This window comes from Marmota monax, unplaced genomic scaffold (genome assembly GCF_021218885.2).
Source record: "Marmota monax isolate L192 unplaced genomic scaffold, Marmota_monax_Labrador192_F-V1.1 WCK01_AAM20220418_F8-fsc00360, whole genome shotgun sequence".
Classification (NCBI taxonomy): Eukaryota; Metazoa; Chordata; class Mammalia; order Rodentia; family Sciuridae; genus Marmota; species Marmota monax.
Genome location: NW_026694905.1, coordinates 267,033 through 289,848, shown reverse-complemented (window position 1 = coordinate 289,848; position 22,816 = coordinate 267,033). Strand labels below are relative to the sequence as shown.

General features: G+C 41.7%; 1 protein-coding gene across 8 annotated transcripts in view; it reads left to right on the top strand.

The window, feature by feature from the left end:
• Window positions 1–22,816, top strand: part of Cdk20 (cyclin dependent kinase 20) — a 53,111-nt gene that overhangs the window by 8,564 nt on the left and 21,731 nt on the right. For 5 of the 8 annotated variants that reach the window (XM_058573525.1, XM_058573524.1, XM_058573526.1 and 2 more), the window contains 3 exons: window positions 11,666–11,703; window positions 15,131–15,282; window positions 15,870–15,985. In XM_058573525.1, the coding sequence (XP_058429508.1) occupies window positions 11,666–11,703; window positions 15,131–15,282; window positions 15,870–15,985 (306 nt within the window). Of the gene's footprint in view, window positions 1–11,665; window positions 11,704–15,130; window positions 15,283–15,421; window positions 15,490–15,869; window positions 15,986–22,816 lie in introns of those variants that run through there. The other 3 variants (XR_009225178.1, XR_009225179.1, XM_058573529.1) reach the window with 3 other exon arrangements.

Genomic DNA, 22,816 nt, shown 5'->3' with positions numbered 1-22,816 from the left:
TATACAACAACCAGGCACATAAGACAAGAATATAAATAAGCAGCACAGGGGCTGGGGTCTTAGCTCAGTGGTTGAGCACTTGCCTCAAATGCGTGAGGCAGTGGGTTCAATTCTCAGCACCACATAAAAAAAATAGATATTTTTTAAAAGTAAGCAGTACAGATGCAGAAAACTTACTGTAGGTTTTCTTTTCTTTCTTTTTTTTTTTTAAAGAGAGAGTGAGAGAGGGAGAGAGAGAATTTTAATATTTATTTATTTATTTTTATTTTTTGGCGGACACAACGTCTTTGTATGTGGTGCTGAGGATCGAACCCAGGCCGCGCGCATGCCAGGCGAGCGCCCTACCGCTTGAGCCACATCCCCAGCCCCTGTAGGTTTTCTTGATGGTGGGCTTACAAGAACAGACTATGTAACAATTATACTCCGTAAGCCCGGGATGCCTTGGTTAGAATAAAGAGAGCTGGGCTGGGGCTCAGTGGTGGAGCACTTGCCTGGCATGCGTGAGGCACTGGGTTTGATCCTCAGCACCACGTAAAAATAAACAAACAAAATAAAGGTGTTCTGTCTATCTACAACTACAAAAAAATTTTTTTTTAAAGTTAGAATAAGAAATATGCAACATCCAAAACTACAATGAAAAATGGAATAATTAAGAAATAATATAATAAGGTACAAATATATAGCACGTAGTAAGATGATATTTTAAACTGAAAATGTCAGTAATTTAAATATAAATAGAATAAATGTTCCAGTTGAAACATGGGTATCCTAATTAAAAAGAAAATGAAACTGATATTTTCAAGAGAAAAGTAAATACCAAACATGCAAACAAAAGGACAAAAATATGTAGTTACTTGATATCTAACAATAGATTTTAAGGCAAAAAATATTATAAGGTGTGAACAGATTACATTCTAATGAAAAGATATTCAATTCATTGGCAAAATTTTCTAAATTTGTATGCATGTAATAATATAGTAAACATTGAGATGTTAACTAAATAATAGCAGAGCTAAAAATCAGACAGATATTCCAAATGGTAAGATTAAAACAGCTCTCCAAGAAACAGAGGTCAAGAAGACAAAGCAATTCCAAAGGTAGGCAATTTAACCAAGAGGGTGAACAGATTTACCTAGTGGTTGTGTATAGCCAAAAATGAGTCCAGACTGAGAGACTGTTAGAAAAGACTTGACTTAATTGGGAGAACATCTCAATCTCAGGACCTGAAATATTGGAAAAGCAAATGGAAAAGGGCATTTCTTTCTTAAGGAGATAAGTAGAGCCAGCAGAAAAGTTCAGGGAGTGGGAGCAGGCAGTGAGAGCCAGGAGACAGCATCATCAAATGGTTTTCCAGGACTGTTTATTTTCATTAGTCTTCAGATTCAGGCCTTACGAGAGCAGGTCTACCTCTTGATGCTTGCCTACACTGAGGGGCCCAAAGTGCAGGGGGCCTAAGGCAGGGAGAGAAGCCTAAAAATGAATAATAGGCAGTCAGACATTTGTGAATACTTGGCCAATATAGGACACAGATAATGCAGGATTCATGTTCTTCCCAAGCACACACTTCAATACATTGAGCATATACTGAGCCACGGTAAGTCTCAACAAATTTCAAAGGATCAAAGTGAAATTAGGTATCTAATTTTTTACTATAATATAATTAAGCTAGAAACTAATAAGAACATAATTTCCCATGTGATTGAAAATTAAGAAATACATGTCTAAACATAGATTAAACAAATATGGAAAATATTGTGAACTCGCTCACTGATAATACATGTCAGTACTTGTGCTGTAGTTGTGGCAGTGCTTAGAGGTTCATTTATCATCTTTTTTTTTGTTGTTGTTCGTTTGTTTGCTGTTTTTTGTTTTTTGGAATCGGGGGGTTGAACCCAGGGGCATTTAACCACTGAGCCACTCCCCAGCCAATTTTTTAATTTTATGTTTAGAGACAGGGTCTTGATAAGTTATTTAGGGCCTCACTTTGGTGAAGGCTGGCTTTGAACTACCAAACATGAAAATACCAAACATGCAAACAAAAGGACAAAAATATGTAGTTACTTGATATCTAACAATAGATTTTAAGGCAAAAAATATTACAAGGTGTGAATAGATTATATTCTAATGAAAAGATATTCAATTCTTTGGCAAAATTTTCTAAATTTATATACATGTAGTAGTCTCAAATATTGAGATGTTAACTAAATAATAGCAGAGCTAAAAAATCAGACAAACACACTTTCAAATGGTTAGATTAAAACATCTCTCCAAGAAATAGAGGTCAAGAAGACAAAACAGTCTGCTTCAGCCTCCCAAGCTGCTGGGATTACTGGCATGCCCCACCACGCCCAGCTCTAATTTATTTTATTATTTATTTATTATCATTATTATTAATATTTGTTCTTTAGTTGTAGTTGGACACAATACCTTTATTTTATTCATATATTTTTTATGTGGTGCTGAGGACCGAACCCAGGGTCCTGCAGGTGCAAGGCAAGCGCTCTACCACTGAGCTACAACTCCAGCCCCCACTCTAATTTATAATCTTTATGACATAACAATATAAAAAAGGCTGGTGCTGGGTGTGGAGATGTGCACCTGTAGTCCTGGCTACTAGGGAAGCAGAGATAGGAGAGATAGGAGAAACCTTTGAGCCCAAGAGTTCAAAACCAGCCTGGACAACATATTTGGACCCTCTCCTGGAGGGATTTAATTTTTTAAAAAGAGAAGTCTGTAATATGTGGAAGAAAGGAAATAATATTGACCAGATTGAAACAAAGAGAAAAAGAAGTGAAGCTAAAGCTGGGCTTGGTAGTACATGCCTGTAAGCCCAGCGGCTCCAGAGGTAGAGGCCAGTTCAAAGCCAGCAATGGTGAGGTGCTAAGCAACTCAGTGAGACCTTGTCACTAAATAAAATACAAAATAGGGTTGGGAATGTGGCTCAGTGGTGGACTGCCCTGAGTTCAATTCACCCCACCCCCAAAATAATAAAAAAGTTTTTTAAAAAAATGAAACCAAAAAGTCATTCATTGAGATTTGTAAAACTGACAAACATCTAGCCATACTGATCAAGAGGAATAAAAGAAAAGGCACAGATTATAAAAAAGCAAGGATTACTTGGGAATGAGATATTAGTATCAATGGTACAGATTTTTTCATATATTAGAATATTATGAACTTTATATTGACAAAATTAATAACATAAAAATTGGCCAGTTCCTTGAGAAAGAGAAATTACCAAAGCTTACCCAAGAAGAAATATGTAACTGAGTAGCCAAGTATCTATCTATTAATGAAATAAAAATCGTAATTAAAAACCTTTCTAAAGACCAATTCATTAAAAGATTAAAAATATGTTGTTTTGACCTTCAGATTGAACTTTACTCTGATACTTTGGTATTCTAACTAAACTTCAAACTAACTCTGACCTATAGTGATCTTTAACTTGCACTTGAAACTGACCTTAACCATGAACCTGACCTAACCCCCACCTACCTGTTCTTACCATGACCGTAAACTTGACATTGACTTTAATCTGATCTTGAATTCAAGCCTTATCCTGGTACTAGCTTGATCTCAAACACTTTCCTAACTGTGATGATGCTGAAAATCATATTCTTGACCTCATCTTGATTCTGAACCTGAGCCTGAATCAGATGCTCACTTTCAGACTGAGTCTGAGCCTCAAACTTAACTTAAATTTGAACTTAGCATGGAATTTGTTTTCGTCAGCTTTTTTGCTGCTGTGATCAAAAGACCTGAGAAGAACAATTTTGAAGGAGGAAAAGTCTATTTAGCGCCAACATTTCAGAGGTCTTGGTCCATAGACAGCTGACTCCATTCCTTGGGGCCTGAGTGAGGCAGAACATATGGCAGAAGAGTGTGGCCAAGGAAAGCTGCTCCAGACGTGGCTCCAGGAAACAGAATTCTCTCACCAAGGACAAAATATGTATCCCCCAGATACGCCCCAAATGACGTACCTCCTTATCCATACTCTATCTGCCTAAAGTTATGACCCCTGAGGATCAATGCACTGATAATGATTAAGGTTCTCATAACCCGATTATTTCACCTCTAAGCTTTCTTACATTGTCTCACACATGAGCTTTTTTCATATCTAGACCACAAATTTGACCACTCTCACATTCAACCTTACAATGACCTGGAACTTCACCTTGAACCTCATTTTTTTTTGGTGGGGGGGGGGTATTGGGAATTGAACTCAGTGATCACTGAGCCTCATCCCCAGCCCTATTTTGAATTTTATTTAGAGACAAGGTCTCACTGACTGCTTAGTGCCTGGCCTTTGCTGAAGCTGGCTTTGATCCTCCGGCTACTCCATTCTTTTTGGGTATTTGATCACCAATCTGACCATCTGGATCTAGGATTGGAACCTGACCCTATTACTGCACTTCAGTTTTACATTGGTGCTAATCCAGATACTGACCCACCCTGGCCACTGACTTTCAACCAAACACATCCATACAACCCCCTAAACTTGACACCATCCTAACTTTTGATTGACCTTGAATCTGACCTTCACCCTGATTTTCTGATTGAGGCTGAACCTAACATTTAACCTGAATCTGAGACAACCTTCTGTTTATACTTAACTTAAACATGACCAACCCTAACCTTGATTGAATGGACTTCAGGCTTCTCTGACCTTCACCTATACTTTCACCCTCACACAATGCTTTGCTGGACTCTGACACATTACCCAGATTCTTTTTTTATTTATGGTATTTTTTTTAAGAGGGGGAGAGAGAGAGAGAGAATTTTAATATTTATTTTTTAGTTTTCGGCGGACACAACATCTTTGTATGTGGTGCTGAGGATCGAACCCGGGCCGCACGCATGCCAGGCGAGCGCACTACCACTTTGCCGCAGTCTGGCTGGGCACAAAATCACGAGCCACCACACACCTTGTAGATTCAAACAGCAACTCTTTATTCCCGAACTCACACTGGCACTCTACAAACACGTTCTGGGCAAAATCCACACCTCCACTGGGCTCTGTATCCCAAAATACTCTCTGAATCCCGCGAGAACTCAACAGGAACTCAAGGAGCAGGCGCGCCTGAGGCAGCAGGGTACGCCCTATTCCCAGCAGGGTACACCTTAAACCTGGAACCGCCCTAAACCCTGATCCGCCCTAAACCCGGATCCGCCCTGGTCCTTGAGCAAGGTCACCTTTCATGCAATGTCACTGCAAATGACCTGGGTCATGCCATGCATCATTCTTACTTGGCAATGGCTCTCAGCACCACTTGAGCCACATCCCCAGGCCCAAACCCAGATTCTTATTAACACCTGATCTCAAATTTAACATTTGACTTTATCATAAACCTGAAAGTGATTCTCACATCGTCTTTTACCCTGATTATGGCTCTGCTCTAACCCTGGCACTGACCTAACTCTGACCTTACTTGACCTAGAAGTTAAACTTGTCTATGAACTTGATCTTTACCTTGACAATGACTCATCTTAGACTGATGTTCACCATAGCTCTGATCCTGACCCTGACATTAACTAGACCCTCACATGCACCCTAACCTTGACCTGACAATAAACATCTCACACTAATCATGATTCTGAATTTGACAGTATCCCAGGACATTATCTTGAATAGCACACTCATTGTTAGTTTGACTTTGAACTTCAACCTCACTCTGCCCCTAGACTGAATCCCCACCTTGACAATGACCATCGTCCTGACCCACTGTAACCTTGAACTTGACTGAATTATATACATAGTGAAACTAATCGACTTTGACCTTGATCATGACCCCTGCTCCCTGCTTCAGACACTGACCTTGACTCAGACCTCAATTTTAATCTCACCTTTAACATGACCTTTGTTTGATGCTGACATCAACTTGGCACTGAAATTGAACCTGTTTTTCACCCTGACACTATTCTTGCCTGTGTAGCCATTTCCTCATCCTTAACACTGACCTTCAGGGAGAACCTTTCACTTGACCTTTACACTTAACCTACTTTAAATCCCATCAAAATCTTAAACTTGACTTTGAACTTGGCTTTTAACCCTAAAACTGAACTGCACCCTGATACTGACCCTCATTATGTTGACCCTTGAGACTGCTTCCTATCCATGATTCATCATTACATTGAATTTAGATTTGAACCTGACCTTAACCACAAACTGGTCATTGATTTTCATCCTGAGATCTTAACTGCACTGGTAGGCAAAATAATATCACCCCTGTGTCCTAATCCATGACTATGTTGTCTTATAATGGTGCTATGGTTTGAGTGTATTCCTCACAAGTTCTTGTGCTAGAAGCCTGGTTCCCAGTATGGCCATTTTGAAATGGTGGAACCTTTAAGAAGAAGGACTTAGTGGAAGGTGCTTGGGTCATTGGGAATGCCACTCTTACAAGGAATTAATGCAGTTATTGTGGGACTCCAGTTAGTCCCCATTAGCAAGTTATAAAGGAGGAAGCCTGGCCCCGTGAGTCCTGCTGGCCTCCTGCCTTGCATTGTGATCTTCCACATGTGCTCCCACCATGATGACATTCACTATGGGCCCTTACCATAGGATGAACAGATGACACCACCTGATCTTGGGTTTGTGGTCTTCAAAACTGTGAACTAAATAAACCCTTATAAAGTACCCAGTCTGACATATTTTGTTATAGTTACAGAAAATGGTCTAAGATGCATGGATAAAGGAGCTTTGCTCAAGATGTGATAAAGGATATATGCCTTGGGATGGAAGAGCATCCTGGATTATGTAGGTGGGTCTCAACTAATCATATGCAGGAGCCTTTGTTTGCTGCACTGAGAGAGAAAATGGGAGGATGAGGAGAAGGACTTGACCCAATTACTGTTTTTTTTTTTTTTTTTTAATTCAAAGATGGACTTGGGAGCCCCCAAGCCAAGGAATCCAGGTTGCCCCTAGGAGCTGGGAATGGCTTTCCACTGGCAGTCAGCAGGGAAATGGAAATTCATTCTTAAAACCATGAGAAACTGAATTGTGCAAACCTTAATAACCAAGAAAATGAATTCTATCCTAGAACCTGCAGTAAGGAATGCAGCCCACCTGATACCTTGATTTGGGCCCAATAAGACTCAAACCAAACTTCTGATCTACAGCTGTTGAGATAATAATTGTTGTTTTAACAGGACACAAGGTTGTGGTAACTTGTTAAGGCAGTAAGGCAGTAACAGAAATATACCCACCTTGACTTTTAATTGACCTTAAACTTGATGATTAACCTCATGCTTAACCTGACCTGGCATCTAATTCAGCTGGACCCTGACATTATCTTCATGTTGAACCTGAATCTGACACTAACCCTAATCCTGAACGTTAAATACATGGTTATCCTGGATATTTACCATCAGCCTAGATCCAACTCTCTGCCTTAGTTCACCCTGACAGTGACCATCATCCTGATCCTGACCTACCCTATTCTTAAACTTAACCTTCACCCTGTCACTGACTCTGACCCTTACCAGAACTCCAATCCTGATCATGACCCCCACACTTTGTCATGACCTTAACCTGATTTAGAACTTAACCTTGGCTATAAAACTTCCTTCACATTGATTTTGATCTTGAATGATTCTAACTATAACCATGGCCCTGACCTCTCACCATCATCCTTCACCTGCCACATACTTCACCCTAGACTAGATACACCCTCATTCTGATTGTTACTCTCATTGCTTTGTCCCTGACCATACCCTCACATACCAGCAATGACCCCAGAACTTGAACTTGACCTTGACTGTCACCCCAAACTTTACCCATAAGCTAAATCTGATCTGAACCCGGCAAGATCCAGGACCAAGACAGTGTTATGTCTAGGATCAGTACCCAGACTAGGACAAAGAAGGGTCAAGGTGGAGGAAACTGCCCCTGCATGGATGAAGACTAGTCCCAAAGGTAAAGTTGAGGGGTGGGCCTGAGATGAGGGCAAAACTAGGCAGAGGGAGGAGGAGGGTCAGGTTTAAGTTCGGGATGAGAGTGGAAGCCCAGGAAAATGAGAGCAAAGTAAGGGACAGGGCAAAGACCAGGGGCAGTGCCAAAGTCAAGACAAAAACTAGGGTCAGGGGAGGTTAGGGATTATGGCCAAAATCATGCCCCTGGTCAAGGAGAAGGTCAATGGTAGAGCGTCAGGGCCAGGGAGAAGGCTAATGGTAAGGAGAGGAAAAGTGAGAACATCAGGGCCAGATTGAAGATCTGTGGTAGGAAAGGAGACAGGGTCAGAACCCAACCTGGGAGAAGGACAACAGTAGCGAGTGGGACACTTGAAGAGGAACAGGGTTGGTGAGAGGGACAGTGAAGGTGAGTCTGGGAGAAGGTCAACCAAAGGACAGAGAGGGTCTGGGCCAGGGTGAAAGTCAGTACAAAGACTGGGTGGGAGCAGGGGCCTGCCCACGATCAGGGAAAGCAGGGTTTAAGGGGGAACTGGGAAGGGCGAGAGTAGGCAGGTGGGCCTGGGCCAACTGGACCTAAGTTCTGCTGGGCAGGCGGGGTATAAGTGGGGCGGAAATGCAGGTGCGACAGCGGCGAGTCAGCCCGCGGCGGAAGTGCAGTTTAACTAGGCGGGGCGGGGCGCGGCGCGGTGGGGCGGGGCGCGGCGCGGCGGGGCGGGGCGCGGCGCGGCGGGGCGGGGCGCGGCGCGGCGGGGCGGGGCGCGGCGCGGCGGGGCGGGCGCGGCGCGGCGGGGCGGGGCGCGGCGCGGCGGGGCGGGGCGCGGCGCGGCGGGGCGGGGCGCGGCGCGGCGGGGCGGGGCGCGGCGCGGCGGGGCGCGGCGCGGCGGGGCGGGGCGCGGCGCGGCGGGGCGGGGCGCGGCGCGGCGGGGCGGGGCGCGGCGCGGCGGGGCGGGGCGCGGCGCGGCGGGGCGGGGCGCGGCGCGGCGGGGGAGCTCGGTGTCCTGCGTGCGGCTAGCCCGGCGGCGCCGGAGCCATGGCCCAGCGGCTGGGGGTGCACGAGCTGCTGCACGTCTTTTCCTTCCTGGAGGCCCAAGACCTGCTGTGCGCCGCGCAGGTGAACAAGGTGCGCCGCTCGGCCTGGGGCGCCTGAGGCCAGGGGTGTTGCCTTTGGGACCTGTTTCGCGACCCTGGGGGAGTGCGCGGGGGCATCTGGCTGCTCCGGGTCCAGCGGGGGTGCCTTGGCGCCTTCGGTCGCCCATTGGTGCCTTCGGTCGCCCATTGGTCCGGGCTGCTGAGCCGCGCATCTTGACCCGGACCCGCGCTCCCTGCGGTCGTCCACATTCACCCCTGAGGTTGGCTGAGGGATGGTTTTTCTTCTCATTTCCGGGTTTTCTGAAATATTCTGGAACTTTCTTCCTGTTTTTTTCTGTGTGACCGTCAGAGTTCGGAAGGGCACCTCCCGGTTTCCACCCATAGTGGCTCCTCGTTTTGTGGTCTCTGCTGTCCCTCTCTTGTCCCTCGCATGTCCCGCTCCCTTGCCATCGCCTTTTTGGCTCTGCTCACGAAACACTTGTCGAGCGAAATAGCCTCATCTGTTGCAGCTTCACTGCCACCTGCGTTACAGGTCCTCTGTATTCTTTCTTTGAAGGACGCAACGCGACTTAATTGAATATTAATATAATGTACTTGTCTAATAACTGTTTTTCCCTGCTGGACTCATCCGAAGAGAGGGATTTTGTCTTTTTCATAACTATCTCTAGCACTCAGTGTCCCTTGACATTTAGTGCCCCTTAGTAAATGTTTGTTGAATAAAAGGACATTCAAAGCACATTATTATTTCATTTAATGAAAGGGCTCGTAAATATACTCATTTGAATACCATAATCATAATTTTAAATACAACTAGTACTTTTATTGATGTTATTTCATCTCTTGTTACTGATAAGTGATTTGTTTAAGGTAACCCACAGAATCACTCACTGGGCTGAAATTGGATCTCTGCTTTTACAGAAGTAAGGTAGGGCTAATCGAGAGGCCTAATTTGAAAGATGGGTGCATTATACCCTTTAATAGCACCGTTTTCCCTGGTAATAGTTACTGCATAGGTAAAATGAGGTCAGTACTTCCTGCTACATAATGTCGTTATGAAGACTATAGAATCTTATCAAGGATTCTCAAAGATGTTATAGTACTCTTTAGGAAATAAGATTTCATTTGGGTTTTGAACTATAACTAGAATGAAAAATACTCAGATTTTTGGTTTGCTTTTGCAAAATATAAACTTTACATCTTTAGTAGTTACTAAAGACCCAGGAGATTTTGATCTAGCAGATACATGAGGGTTATTGAAGGGGAGTCTAGGCTTGGAGAAGGTGTTGATTGCTTCTGCCAGGGCTAGGAAATACACTCTTCTGGCATGGGACTGCAGAGCCACCAGACCACCTACGGCTCAGAGTTACCCACTGCAGTTTGTGCTCCAAAATCCACAGTGGCTTGGTTGGAGAGGCCAGGAAGTTCCAGGTGACAGTGTGGGCCTGAGGGAATGAGCTCTAGACAGCACCCTGATTCCCATTCCACATTCAGAACCTTCTTGTGCCCCTGGCAGGTATTTCTGCAGAGAAGCTGTGAGAGAAAGGTCTGAATAGCTCCTTCCCTGGAAGGCTTTTTCATTCTCCATCTTGGCATCTCTGCAACGTCTCCTTGGTCAGTGCCTTAATTTACTCCATTGCTGCAGCCTTTATGGAAGGTCTTCTTTTCTGATCTCATTTCACGTCCTTCCTCCTCACAACTGCCAGACTCCTATAATGTGGTTTGTTGCTGGTATTCCCGTAGTCAAAGTTCTCAAGTAACTTCTATTGTTTTTGCCATTAGGGCTTTACAGGATTGGTCTAAGTCAATGTCCAGCTCCTTTTCCCAACCAGAATCTTATGTGCTTGTGCAGGTAAATAAACCATTTTTTTCCCCCACACTTTATCGTATTTGCCCAGCTGTTCCATCTATGATGCTTCAGCTGTTCTCTTAGTAGTAATAACTATTCATTCTTTGAAACTTGATCAGTAATCACTTTCTGAGCCCTACTAGGCCCTCTGAGTCTCTTCTTACTCATTATATGAATGTTTGTTTGTTTTTTGTACCAGGAATTGAACCCAAGAGTGCTTAACCATTGAACCACATCCCCACATCTCCAGAACCCAGGGCACTTTACCACTGAGCCACATCCCTACCCCCTTTCTAAAAAAATTCTTATTTATTTATTTAGGTAGTTGTAGATGGATACAATTTCTCTCTCTCTCTCTCTCCCCCACCTCTCCCCCTCTCTCCTCTCCCTCTCCCCCTCTCTCCCTCTCCCCCTTCCTTCCTTCCATTTTTGTGGTGCTGAGGATCAAACCCAGGGCCTCACATAGCAAGCAGGCGCTCTACCACTGAGCCATAACCCCAGCCCCCCCCAGCCCTCTTTTAAAAATATTTTATTAGAGACTGGGTCTTGCTGAGTTGCTTAGGGCCTCACTAAGTTGCTGAGGCTGGCCACCTGCCTCGGCCTCCGAGCTGCTGGGATTACAGGCATGAGCCAGCATGCCTGGTTATGAATGTTTTTATTTAATTATCTAAATGTGTCTCTAACTCCCCAAGGTAAGTTTTCTTGAGTGCAGGGACTAGGTCTGGTTTGTCTCTCTGCTCCTTTCACAGGGCTTGGCAGGCTAGGTTCAAATCACCTCTTGACTGACCAGATATTCTCTTCTCTCCCTCCTGGTACTAGATTTGGAATGAAGTTTCAATGACCACGGAACTCTGGAGGTGAGTGAAGGAAGAGCCAAAGATGATCCTACAAAGGAGAGATGGGTCTACTTGATAAGTCTTCTGAGTGCCCTATGAATTTCTGGCTCTGTGAGTGCATAGAAATGATTATCCCTGACCCTACCAGCAGAAAGCTTCTCTGGTTAGGGACATAAGGTTGTCAAATGGGAGGGTTTCCAGACTCAGGCAGAAATATACAGCAAATGAATGCTGCTGATTGACAGAAGACAAATGAAAAGAAATATGATCATATTACTTTCATTTTAATTCAGCCTTGATATAATAACGTAGCAATGTAAGTATGTATGATGTTAAAACTTAAGAATAGGGAAAGAAAAAGACCTGTCAAATCTCTTTGCTGAATACAGTTCAGTCTGTTAACCAGGAGTTGTGTTTATCACTCATGATGGGAAATACCTATTTACACATCAAAGATTCTTTGAAAGATGGAGGGAATTTTTAGGATAATTATGCCTTGAGATATCTGAGAAGTCAGGAATGCCAATTTTAACCATATTTTGTTTTCAGGATTATAGAGCACTTTCTATTTGTAGCTTTTTATTACTAAAAATTAAACAAATACTCTCTTATTTATTCAGTTTTGAAGTAGAACTTTTGTTGGAATTCAGTCTTTCTCTCTTTAGTTCTGAGGTTGTGGTCTAGACATAACATTCAGGGGCTGATGACATAGGTCAGTTGGTAGCGTGCTTGCTTTGCATGCACAAGGCCCTAGGTTCAATCACCAGCACCACATACACACACACACACACACACACACACCAAAAAAAAAAAAAAGTTTGGAAATTGGCTTTCCTGTAGGCAAGTAGACAAGATTCTGTCTTGCCAGTGTTTCTTTTAATTTAATTTTTCTTTCTTTCTTTTTTTGGTACCAGGGATTGAACCCAGGGGTACTTAACCACTGAGCTACATACCCAGCCATGTTTTACTTTTTATTTTGAGATAGTTGCTTAGGGCCTAGCTAAGTTGCTGAAGCTGGCTTTGAACTCGCAATCCTCCTGCCTTAGTCTCCTGAGCTGCTGGGATTCCAGGTGCCAGTGTGTTTCTTAAATTGTTTCATTAGGAATAAATGAATTGACTGATGATCAGGGTAACTACTTATAGAAGTCCTTGCAGAGGAGTGGTCATATTTAAATGGTTGAGATGTCAATCCCATCCCCACTCTTTGTTCTCATCTTTGCTGATAAGACAGAGTAAAAATTTTCCCTATGAGTAAAATATGTATTTGAGAAGTTAAAAAAAATATTTAGGCCTGGCACAGTGATAGATGCCTGTAATTCCAGTGACTCAGGAGGCTGAGACAGGAGGATATAGGAAGTTGGAGGCCAGCCTAAGCACCGTAGTGAGAACCTGTCTCAAAATGAAAAAAAAAAAAAAATCTTTGAAATGGCTTGGGGATATAGATCAGTGGTAGAGTTCCCCTGGGTTCAGTCCCCAGTACCATAAGAAGAAAAGAAAAAAAAAAAAATCACCTCACCACTTAACTTCCACAGTGTCATTTGTTCCTATGTTGTGCCTACCAGGTTCCTCATAAAAGTTTTTCTGCTGTCTGTAGGCCAAATCACAAGTAGATTTTTAACTACTATTCCATAGTGTTCGTCTTGATTTTAGTGTAAAATTATCTCTTGTGATTGTTTTTGTTTTTCATTTTGTAAAGTCTCCTTTTTTAAAAACGTTGGCAGCTCGTTCATGTGAGCCAACCTTTATGCAGGCCACACACAAAAATCTGGGCCTTCTTCCCCCCTAGGCCGTCAGTGTGTCACTTGTGAAAAGGCGAGAGATTCAGCAGCACAGTGGGTCTTCATCCAGTGTCTGGCACAGAGCCTGACACACAGGTGCCCAGCGCGTGGGGGGGGTGGGATAGTCGACACCCTTCGTGTAGTACCAGTACTTACTCAGACCATGAGGCTGTGAAAAGTGATTTCCCAGCTGACCTCATTCTCCCCCTCTTGAGATGTAGGGCTGGATCTGGAGCCAGGAGATGCCACATCAGCTCTGGTGTAACCTGAGCACTGAAAACCTCCATCCGTAAGGCCTCCTCTCTCCAGCCAAGTGTTCACTCTCCTGGCACTCAACTTCCATCACATCATAAGCTGCTCCTTTCTTCTGGAACTTAATTTGTGACAGTAACAGTGAAAAGGACGCAGGGAGGAAATGTTTTATGTTCTACTGGAATTAAGTTACTAATTCAAACATTGTTGTTATAAAGTTAAGATTTAAATTTTGGTTTCAAGGCAGCCACTAAAAAGTATCAAATATATGAAAATGGTAAGAGAAAGGATGAGGGAATTATAATAGTATACTAGAAGGTAGCATCAAAGAAGGCGGTAGTTGGGGAATAGAGGGGAAAAAGGCATAAGACACAGAAAATAAAATGGCAGAATGACATTTATCTCCCATCTTATTAGTAACTGTATGAAATGTGTTACACACTCCATTAAAAGGGCAAAGATTGACAGAATGGATTTTAAAAAGTGATCCATCTGTATGTCAACTATGTGAGACACAATTTATTCTGTGTGCTAGGAATAGAACCTAGGGCCTCACACATGTTAGGGAAGTTCTCTACCACTGAGCCACATTCTCAGCCCTGAGATACACTTTAAATTCAAAGACACAAGTAAGTGATAATGAAAGAATGGAAAAAGATGTGCCTGACAAATAGTAACCAAGAAAGCGCTGAATGGTTGTGCTAGTAGCATCATTCAAAGATTTTAAGACAAAAAAAGTGTTACTAGAGTCAAAGCGTGTTTTATAATAATAAATGGGTCCATCTGTCAAGAAAATATGACATTTATATGTGTCCCTAACAACAGGGCAACAAATACTTGCAGGTGCTGACGGATTAAAGGGAGAAATAGGCAATTCAGTAATAAGAGTTTGAGGCTCTTGAATCCCAGTTTTTTAACCTCTTGCTTCTGTGTCTCACATGTAGAATGAGGATATCATGCCTCACTGGGTTGACTGGATACATAAAAAGACACTTTTTCTTTGACACACCTATAAGATTCATTCAGTGTTATCTTTTTTTTTGATACTAGGGATTGAACTCAGGGGTGCTCAACCACTGAGCCACATCTCCAGCCCTATTTTATATTTTATTTAGAGACAGAGTCTCACTGAGTTGCTTAGTGCCTCACCTTTGGTGAGGCTGGCTTTAAACTCTCGATCCTTTGTCTCCCGAACCCCTGGGATTACAGGCATGCACCACCACGCCTGGCCTCCTTCAGTGTTATCTTTGTCCTGTTTTATAGGAGAGGAAATCAAGATGTAGGTCAGCAACATTAATTGTCCAAGGTTTCAAAACCAGTAAATAACAGAGCCAGGATCCAAAGCTCAACTCCAAAATAAGACTCCAAAATCCATGCCTGCTGTATTCTGTCTGCCTAGAATTTGCATCTGTTTTTAGGCAGCTGTGTTTGAGGCGTTGGTCCTGCCCCACGGTCCTGGGCACACAGACATGGAAACAGTACTACCTCTGCCGGTCCGAGTTGGAGTTCCGAATGGAGACTGGGCGGTCAGAGAAGGACTTCATTTGCAAAGCAGTTTTTGGGCACACGGGTATGAGGGGCAGAATGTAGCAGATATGTCCATTCATACTGCTCACCTTCCCTGGTCAAGTCTTTTTTGTACAGGGGATTAAACTCAGGGGTGCTTAACCACCTAGCCACATCCCCAGCTCTTTTAAATTTCGAGACAGGATCTTGCTAAGTTGCTGAGGCTGTTGTTGAACTTGACTCCTTCTGCTTCAAGCTGCTGGAATTTGAGGTATATGCCGTGATGCCCTGCCCTGGGCAAGTCTTATGGGATTTGGCATTGCAGTGAGTGGCCTAAAAAGTGTCACTTCATGAGTACCTATCTTGCTAGGTTCCATATCATTTGTGGTATGTCACAATAACCCTGTGAGGAGAAGAATCATCACATTTCAGAGTAGACAGAAACAAAACTAATGGAAAAGGGAGTAGTTCAAGATCATATGACTGGTGGGTGATGGTCAGTCCCTAATTATTACTGTAAAGTGCTAGTTCTTTTCTATTTTACTGTCCCTTGAGTACCCATTGTGTTCCTGAGAGAGAAAGAAGTGGCATTCCTGCCAGCCTTTTTTACTGAGTGTTCAGATCCCAGGCCATCTCTGTGTTCTCTTACAGGAGAGATAAATAAGCTGGCTTACATCTCAACCAATGAGTACCAGTTTGACAGAAAGAAGTCTGTGGTTTGCACTGTGTCCTCAGACTGCACTGTCCGTGCCTGGGACTTGCATGAGGTGAGCTGGTCCCTAGGAAGGGAAGGCAGGGAAGAAATCGAACCTTTGTGTTACTTTGGTCTTTGTAATGCCTTTGTCTTTATGATCTTTCTTAATTATTTTGCAAAACTTTTTTTTTTTTTTGCACTGGGTTCTTTACCATACAGCTACATTCATAGTCTTTTTTATTTTTTGTTTCAAGACAGGGTTTCCCTAAGTTGTTGAGGTTGGCCTTTAATTTGAGATCCTCTTCCCTCACTCAGCCTCCTGAGTCGCTGGGAGAGGGAGCCCCCTTTTGCTGATAAGAAATATGAGCACAGTTTGGCTCAGTCACTGTGCCAGGTCATACTGGTAATAAGCGTGGGGTGGAGCATGTTTGAAATTTGAATGTCACTTAGGTGGCACAGTTTTGCTTCTTGGGGTGCTGCCTCGTGAAGGCAGAATTGACCAACAGTACTTGGGATGGCGGCTGTTGTAGTGTTCCAATGGTTGCATGCATCATCAGAATTTAATCTGAAATCTCTCTGTCATATGATCCTCCACACTGCACTGATGCTGGCCCACTGGGATGTTTTACCAAGACAGTAAGATCTTTCAGTCACAGCTTTGTGCAAGCTTGGGTGGCTTAACATTTTAAACTTTATTAGCATATACAGTTCAGAAGTTCTCAGTTTTTAGGTCTCGGACTGTAGCTCAGTGGTAGAGTGCTCACATGTGTGAGGCACTGGGTTCAATCCTCAGCACCACATAAAAATAAGCAAATAAAGATATTGTGTTTATCCTCAACTAAAAAAAAATCTCAGTTTTCATATCCTTTTTCTCATTACAGCAGCCAAATAGGTATTCATTGTTATCCTGACTTCACAGAAATATAAACTGAAGACTGAAGGAGGGACTGTGTCCCTGAATTTTGAACCACATGGTATCCTACATAGCCAGGAGTTCTGCCAAGGGCCACATGTGGATAGAACACAACCTCCTGTAATAGATTTTTCTTTAAAATAATAGATTATTTCACTCACGATTCTCCTGTCTCAGCCTCCTCAGCCACTAGGATTATAGGCGTGTGCCACCATGCCTGGCTGAAATGCGAATTTCATATAATTTTTTCCATGATTTTTGGTGCGTTGCAGTTGTACATAATGGTGGAAATCGTTGTTATATATTCATACATGCACACAACAATATAATTTGGCATTTTCTATTTTTTTAAATATTTTTTTTAGTTGTAGATGGACAGAATGAATTTATTTTGTTTATTTTTATGTGGTGCTGGGGATCGAACTCAATGCCTCACGCATGCTAGGCAAGCGCTCTACCACTAAGATAGAACCCCAGCCCCTAATTTGACCATTTTCATTCCTCAGTAATTCTCCTTTCTAATTTCATATGATTTTCATGTGACATGAATTATTATTTTTGTTGTTTTTTTAACCAAAATATAAAAAATTCATATAATACACAATTAAGCAGTGGTCTGAATTTGGCTGAATTGGTTTGCCAAACCCTATGTTAATGTGTGCAGTTGTTTCCAGTGTGGCTGGCTGCAGGGTGCTCGAGGGTCTTCATGCTCCTCTGCCTTGCTTCCCAACCACAGGACCTTTCCTGAGGAAATCCTGACACAGCCCTGTGCAGTACGACACCAAAATGGTCCTGGCTACTCAGAAGGTTGAGGCCGGAGGATCACATGAGCCTGTTAAAAGTCCAAATTTGGACTTATGAAAACACTCTTTTAAGTCCAAATTCAAATCAAAGAGAGCTTTATTTACCTGGCCAGGGACTGTCACTCACCCGTAGAGATTGAAACTCTGTGGGAGAACAGTAGCTTCCTGGCCTATGTCCTGGGAACCTAAAGATGAACCACAACTCAGGGGCTTTCCTTAGCATCATGCAAGGAAGCCTATTACAGAAGCTAGAAAAAAAGCGGTCAGCTTTGCCACTCAGTTAGCCACATCTTGGGTTCGAGCAGGTATTAGACAGTCGTATCCCGAGTTGAGCAGGGGTTGGCAGGGGCAAGAGTCTATTTCAAAGTCATGTAGACCCACGAGGGCACTCCAACCCAGGATGCAGCGTACCACAACCATTGCTGCATCCTGAGTAGGGTACAATTTGTGGGGTACAATATACAGAAAACAATATATAATAAGAAAACAGTTTTAATTTCAGTTTCTCAAAAACAGCTCTTGTAACAGTGTTTTATAGAAGGCAGCAAAATGGAGTCGTAGGCCTTCCTATGTCAGTTCTTGATTTATAATTGTCTTACCTCACTTATCAAAATCTTATTATATATATATATATATTTATTTATTTATTTATTTTTTTACTAATTTATAACCTATAACTTACACTCTTACTGATCTTATTGATTAATTTACACCACAACGCTGTGAGTTCACCATCCTGGACAACACAACAAGACCCTGATTCCAAAAGATAAAATTTCTTCCCAGTCATCTTTGATTGCAAACTTCATTTTGAGTTCTTTTCCTGTAATCTGAAAAAAAAAAAAAAAAAAAGGAGAACAATACTATAAGAATAAAGCTGAAAGATTGAATTCACTATGGAAATTTTGTCTCGCTTATGATATTTTACAGCCTTTGCAGAAGGCCTCTCTGAGAGCTTCTCTTCTGTCCACATTTTTACCTGTTCTTGAGTCAAGTTGACTCACTTATATTTTGCTAGAAAATGACCATTTCTTCTAAAATTTCAAATGTGGAATTTATCTAAATCTGTTCCTTATTGGCTCTGATTTTCTCATCGCCTTTCTGGTTGCGGTCCAGTCCTTTCCCATTCTTACTAGTGTATCGGTGTTTTTATAAATCCTGTAGGATTCAGTTTGCCAATAATTTGTTTAAAACTTTTTGTATCTATAGTTATTAAAAATGTTTTTCATTTTAAATTTACTGAGAAGTAGTGTGCATATTTATGGGATAAAATGCAATTTAAAAAATTTGACAGTATATGTACATGTGGGGTATAGTGTATACAGTGTAAAATGATCAGATCAGAGTAGTTAGTATTTCGATCTCCTCAAACTTTTTTTTTTTTTTTTGGTGCTGGGAACCTCCTGTGACGTATATAAATTGTTGTAAGCTGCAGTTGTCCTATTGTGCTCTAGAGCATGAGGACTATTCCTACTATATTAACCATATGTTGGTGACCTCTCATCTAACATCTCTCTCCTCTTGCCCTTCCCTCTTTTATGAGATCAACATTTTTAGCTTCCATAAAGTGATAATATGTGATATTTTTCTTTCTGTGCCAGGCTTATTTCCCATAACCCAGTTCAATCCAAATTGCCACAAATGACAGGAGTTCATCCTTTTTATAACTAAACAATATTCCACATGTGTACAAATACCACATTTTAATCCATTCATCCATCAGTGGATACCTTGGTTGATTGCCTATCTCAGGTATTATGGAGGGTACTATAGCCAGGTGTGGTGGCACATGCCTGTAATCTCAGTGACTTGGGAGGCTGAGGCAGGAGGATTGTGAGTTCAAAGCTAGCTTCAGTAATTTAGTGAGGTCCCAACTACTCAGCAAGACCCTGTCTCAAAATAAAATACAACAAGGGCTGGGGGTGTGGCTCAGTGGTTAAGCACCCCTGGGTTCAATCTCTGGTATCAAAACAACAACAAAAGAGTACTGTAATAATCAAAAAAGTGCAAGTATCTCTGAAATAATGATTTCATTTCCTTTATATATGTACCTAGAAATGGTGTTGGATCATGGTTGTTCTCTTTATAGTTTTTTTTTAAGTAACCTTCATACTGTTTTTCATAGTGACCATATTAATTTACTTTCCTAACAGTGTGTGAGAATTCCCCTTTCTCCACATTGTCGTCAACATTTGTTATTTTTTGCCTTTTTGTTTGTTTATAGCCATTTGTGGACTAGGGTGAGATGACATCTCATTGTGGTTTTTGTTGGGTACTGTGGATTGAACCCAGGGATGCTCTACTATGAGCTACATCCCAGCCCTTTTATTTTTTATTTTGAGATAAGGTCTTGCTAAGTGCTGAGGGCTTCGCCTGCCAAGTTGATGAAGCTGTCCTTGAACTTGCTCTCCTCCTGCCTCAGCCTTTCAGATCACAGGGATGACAGGCATATGCCATTGTGTCTGACTCGCTGTGTTTTTAATTTCTCTTTCCCTTATAATTGGTGATATTGAACATATTTTCATATACTTATGGCTATTTGTTTTTTTCTTTTATTACTTCATTACAGTTATACATAAGAGTTTGGTTCATTTTGACAAATACATGCATGGAATTTGATTTACTTCATTTCAGTCCCAATTTGTCTTTTCTAGAAATGTTTATTCACATATTTTGCCCATTTTAAAAATCAAAGTATTTGTTCTTTTGCTGTTGAGTTCCTTGAGTGTCCTGGATTACTCTCTCATTGAATGAATAGTTGACAGATTCCTCCCATTCTGCAGGCATGTTGTCACTTCTGCTCACAATTTTCTTTGGTGCTGAACCTTCTTAGTTTGAAAGAAGCCCGTTTGCCTTGTTTTGCTTTTGTTGTCTTTGCTTTTGAGGTGTTATGCAAAAAACCTTTGCCTATATTAATGTTTTGAAGTGTTTACTCCTGTTTTCTATGATACTCTTGGAGTGTTGAAAGGCATTGGCTTCTCAAAATTTGTTGCACTTTGTTTCTGGAGGACCTGGGGGAGAAAGAACACAGATGCCCTTATCTTCCTTAGAGCACTTGAGTTCAAAATCTGTCTTACATCTGGAATGACAAACACCAAGCAAGTGGGACTGCTTCCTTGATTTCTTTTTCAACAAATTTGTTATCGGTGTATAAAAATGCTTTTTGGGGGGCTGGGGTTGTGGCTTAGTGGTAGAGCTCTTGTACATGTGAAGCACTGGGTTCGATCCTCAGCACCACATTAAAAAAATTGAATAAATAAAATAAAGGTGTCCATCTACAACTAAATTTTTTTTAAATGCTTTTTTGTATGTTAATTTTATATCCTGTATCTTCACTGAATTTGCTTATCACTTCTTTTTTGGCAGGAGTGGTCTTTAGGTTTTTCTGGGTATAAAATCATATCATCCTTGCCTTGTACCAGATGTTAGAGGATACACTTTCAGCTTTTCCCTCTTCAGTATGATGTTGGCTATGGGTTTGTCATATATAACTTTTATTGTGTTGTGTTTCTTCTCTGCCTAATTTTTTGAGAATTTTTATCATCTCGTGATTTTTCTGCATCAATTGAGATGATCATAAAGGTTTTGGTTCTTCATTCTGTTGATGTGATATATCATCTCTTATCTCTTATTGACTTGTGCATGTTGAACCATTCTTGCATTCCTGGGATAAATCCCACTTGATCATGGTGTAAATCTTTTTTTGTTGTTATAAAGTCACTGTGCTGGAGAGCAGTCAAACCCAGGGCCTTGTACATGGTGGGAAAGTGTGCTACCCCTGAACTATATCCCCAACCCAAAGTCTTTTTTGGGACAGGGATCTCACTGTTGCCCAGGCTAGCCTTGAACTCATGATACTCCTGCCTCAGACTCCTGAATAATAGGGATTACAGGTGCATCCCACTGTGCATAATGTTTTTGATGTGCTCTTGAATTCAGTTTGCTCGTATTTTGTTGAGAATTTTTGCATGTGTGTTCATCAGTGAGAGCAGTTTGTAGTTTTCTTTGTGTGTGTGTCATTGTCTGCATTTGGAGGAAGGACCCTGTAGGTCATATTTGACACAGTTTCCTCTTTTTTTGTTTATTTAAAATAGATTGAGAAGAGTTGAAATAATCTTGACATGTCTGGTAGAATTCAGCAGTGAAGCCATCAGATCCTAGAGTTTTCTTTGATGGGAGACTTCCAGTTAATGCTTTAGTCTCACTTCTTATTAGAAATCTATTTGGATTTTCGGTTACTTCTTGATTGAATCTTGGTTGCTTGTATGTGTCCAGGAACTTATCCATTTCTTCTGGATGTTTCAGTTTGTTAGTGTATAATTATTCATAGTAGATTCTTAGGATCGCCTGTATTTTTAAAATCTTTTTATTATTATTTGTTGTTGTTCTTAGATATACATGACAGCAGAGTGTATTCTGACATTGTACACACAAGGAGTACAACCCATTCCAGTTTAGGATCCCATTTTTGTGGTTGTACATGATGTGGAGTCACAGTACCCTAGTCATGTGCTCATTTATGAGCAAAAGAAAGTCACATCCAATTCATTCTGCTGTCTTTCCTACTCTCTTCCCCTCTCCCTTCCCTTCACTCCCCTTTGTCTAATCCAATGAACTTCTTTTCTTCCCCTCCCCACCCTACCTTGTTGTGGGTTAGTGTCCACATATCATAGAGAACATTCAGCCTTTGGTTTTTTGGGACTGTCTTATTTCACTTGACATGATAGTCTCCAGTTGCATCTGTTTACCAGAAAATGCCATAATTTCATTCTTCTTTATGATTGCTTGTATTTCTGTGGTATTAGTTGTAACATCTTTTCTTTTATCTCTAATTTTATTTGAGTTTTCTTCTTTTTAGCTAGCTAAGGGCATCAATTTTATCTTCAAAAATCAGATTTTCATTTTGTTGATCTCTTTTGTTTTAAAAAGTCTTTGTTTTGAGCCAGATATGGTGGCCCAACCCTACCTCAGTGACTTGGGAGGCTGAGGCAAGAGCATTACAAGTTCAAGGCTGGCCTTAGCAATTTAGCAAGGCCCTAAGCAACTTAGTAAGAACCCATCTCAAAATAAAAAGTAAAAAGTGCTGGGGATGTAGCTCAGTGGTAGAGCAACTCTGTGTTCAATCCACAGTACCAAAAAAAAAAAAAAAAAAACCTCTTGATTTTGTTTATTTCTGTTCTCATTGTTA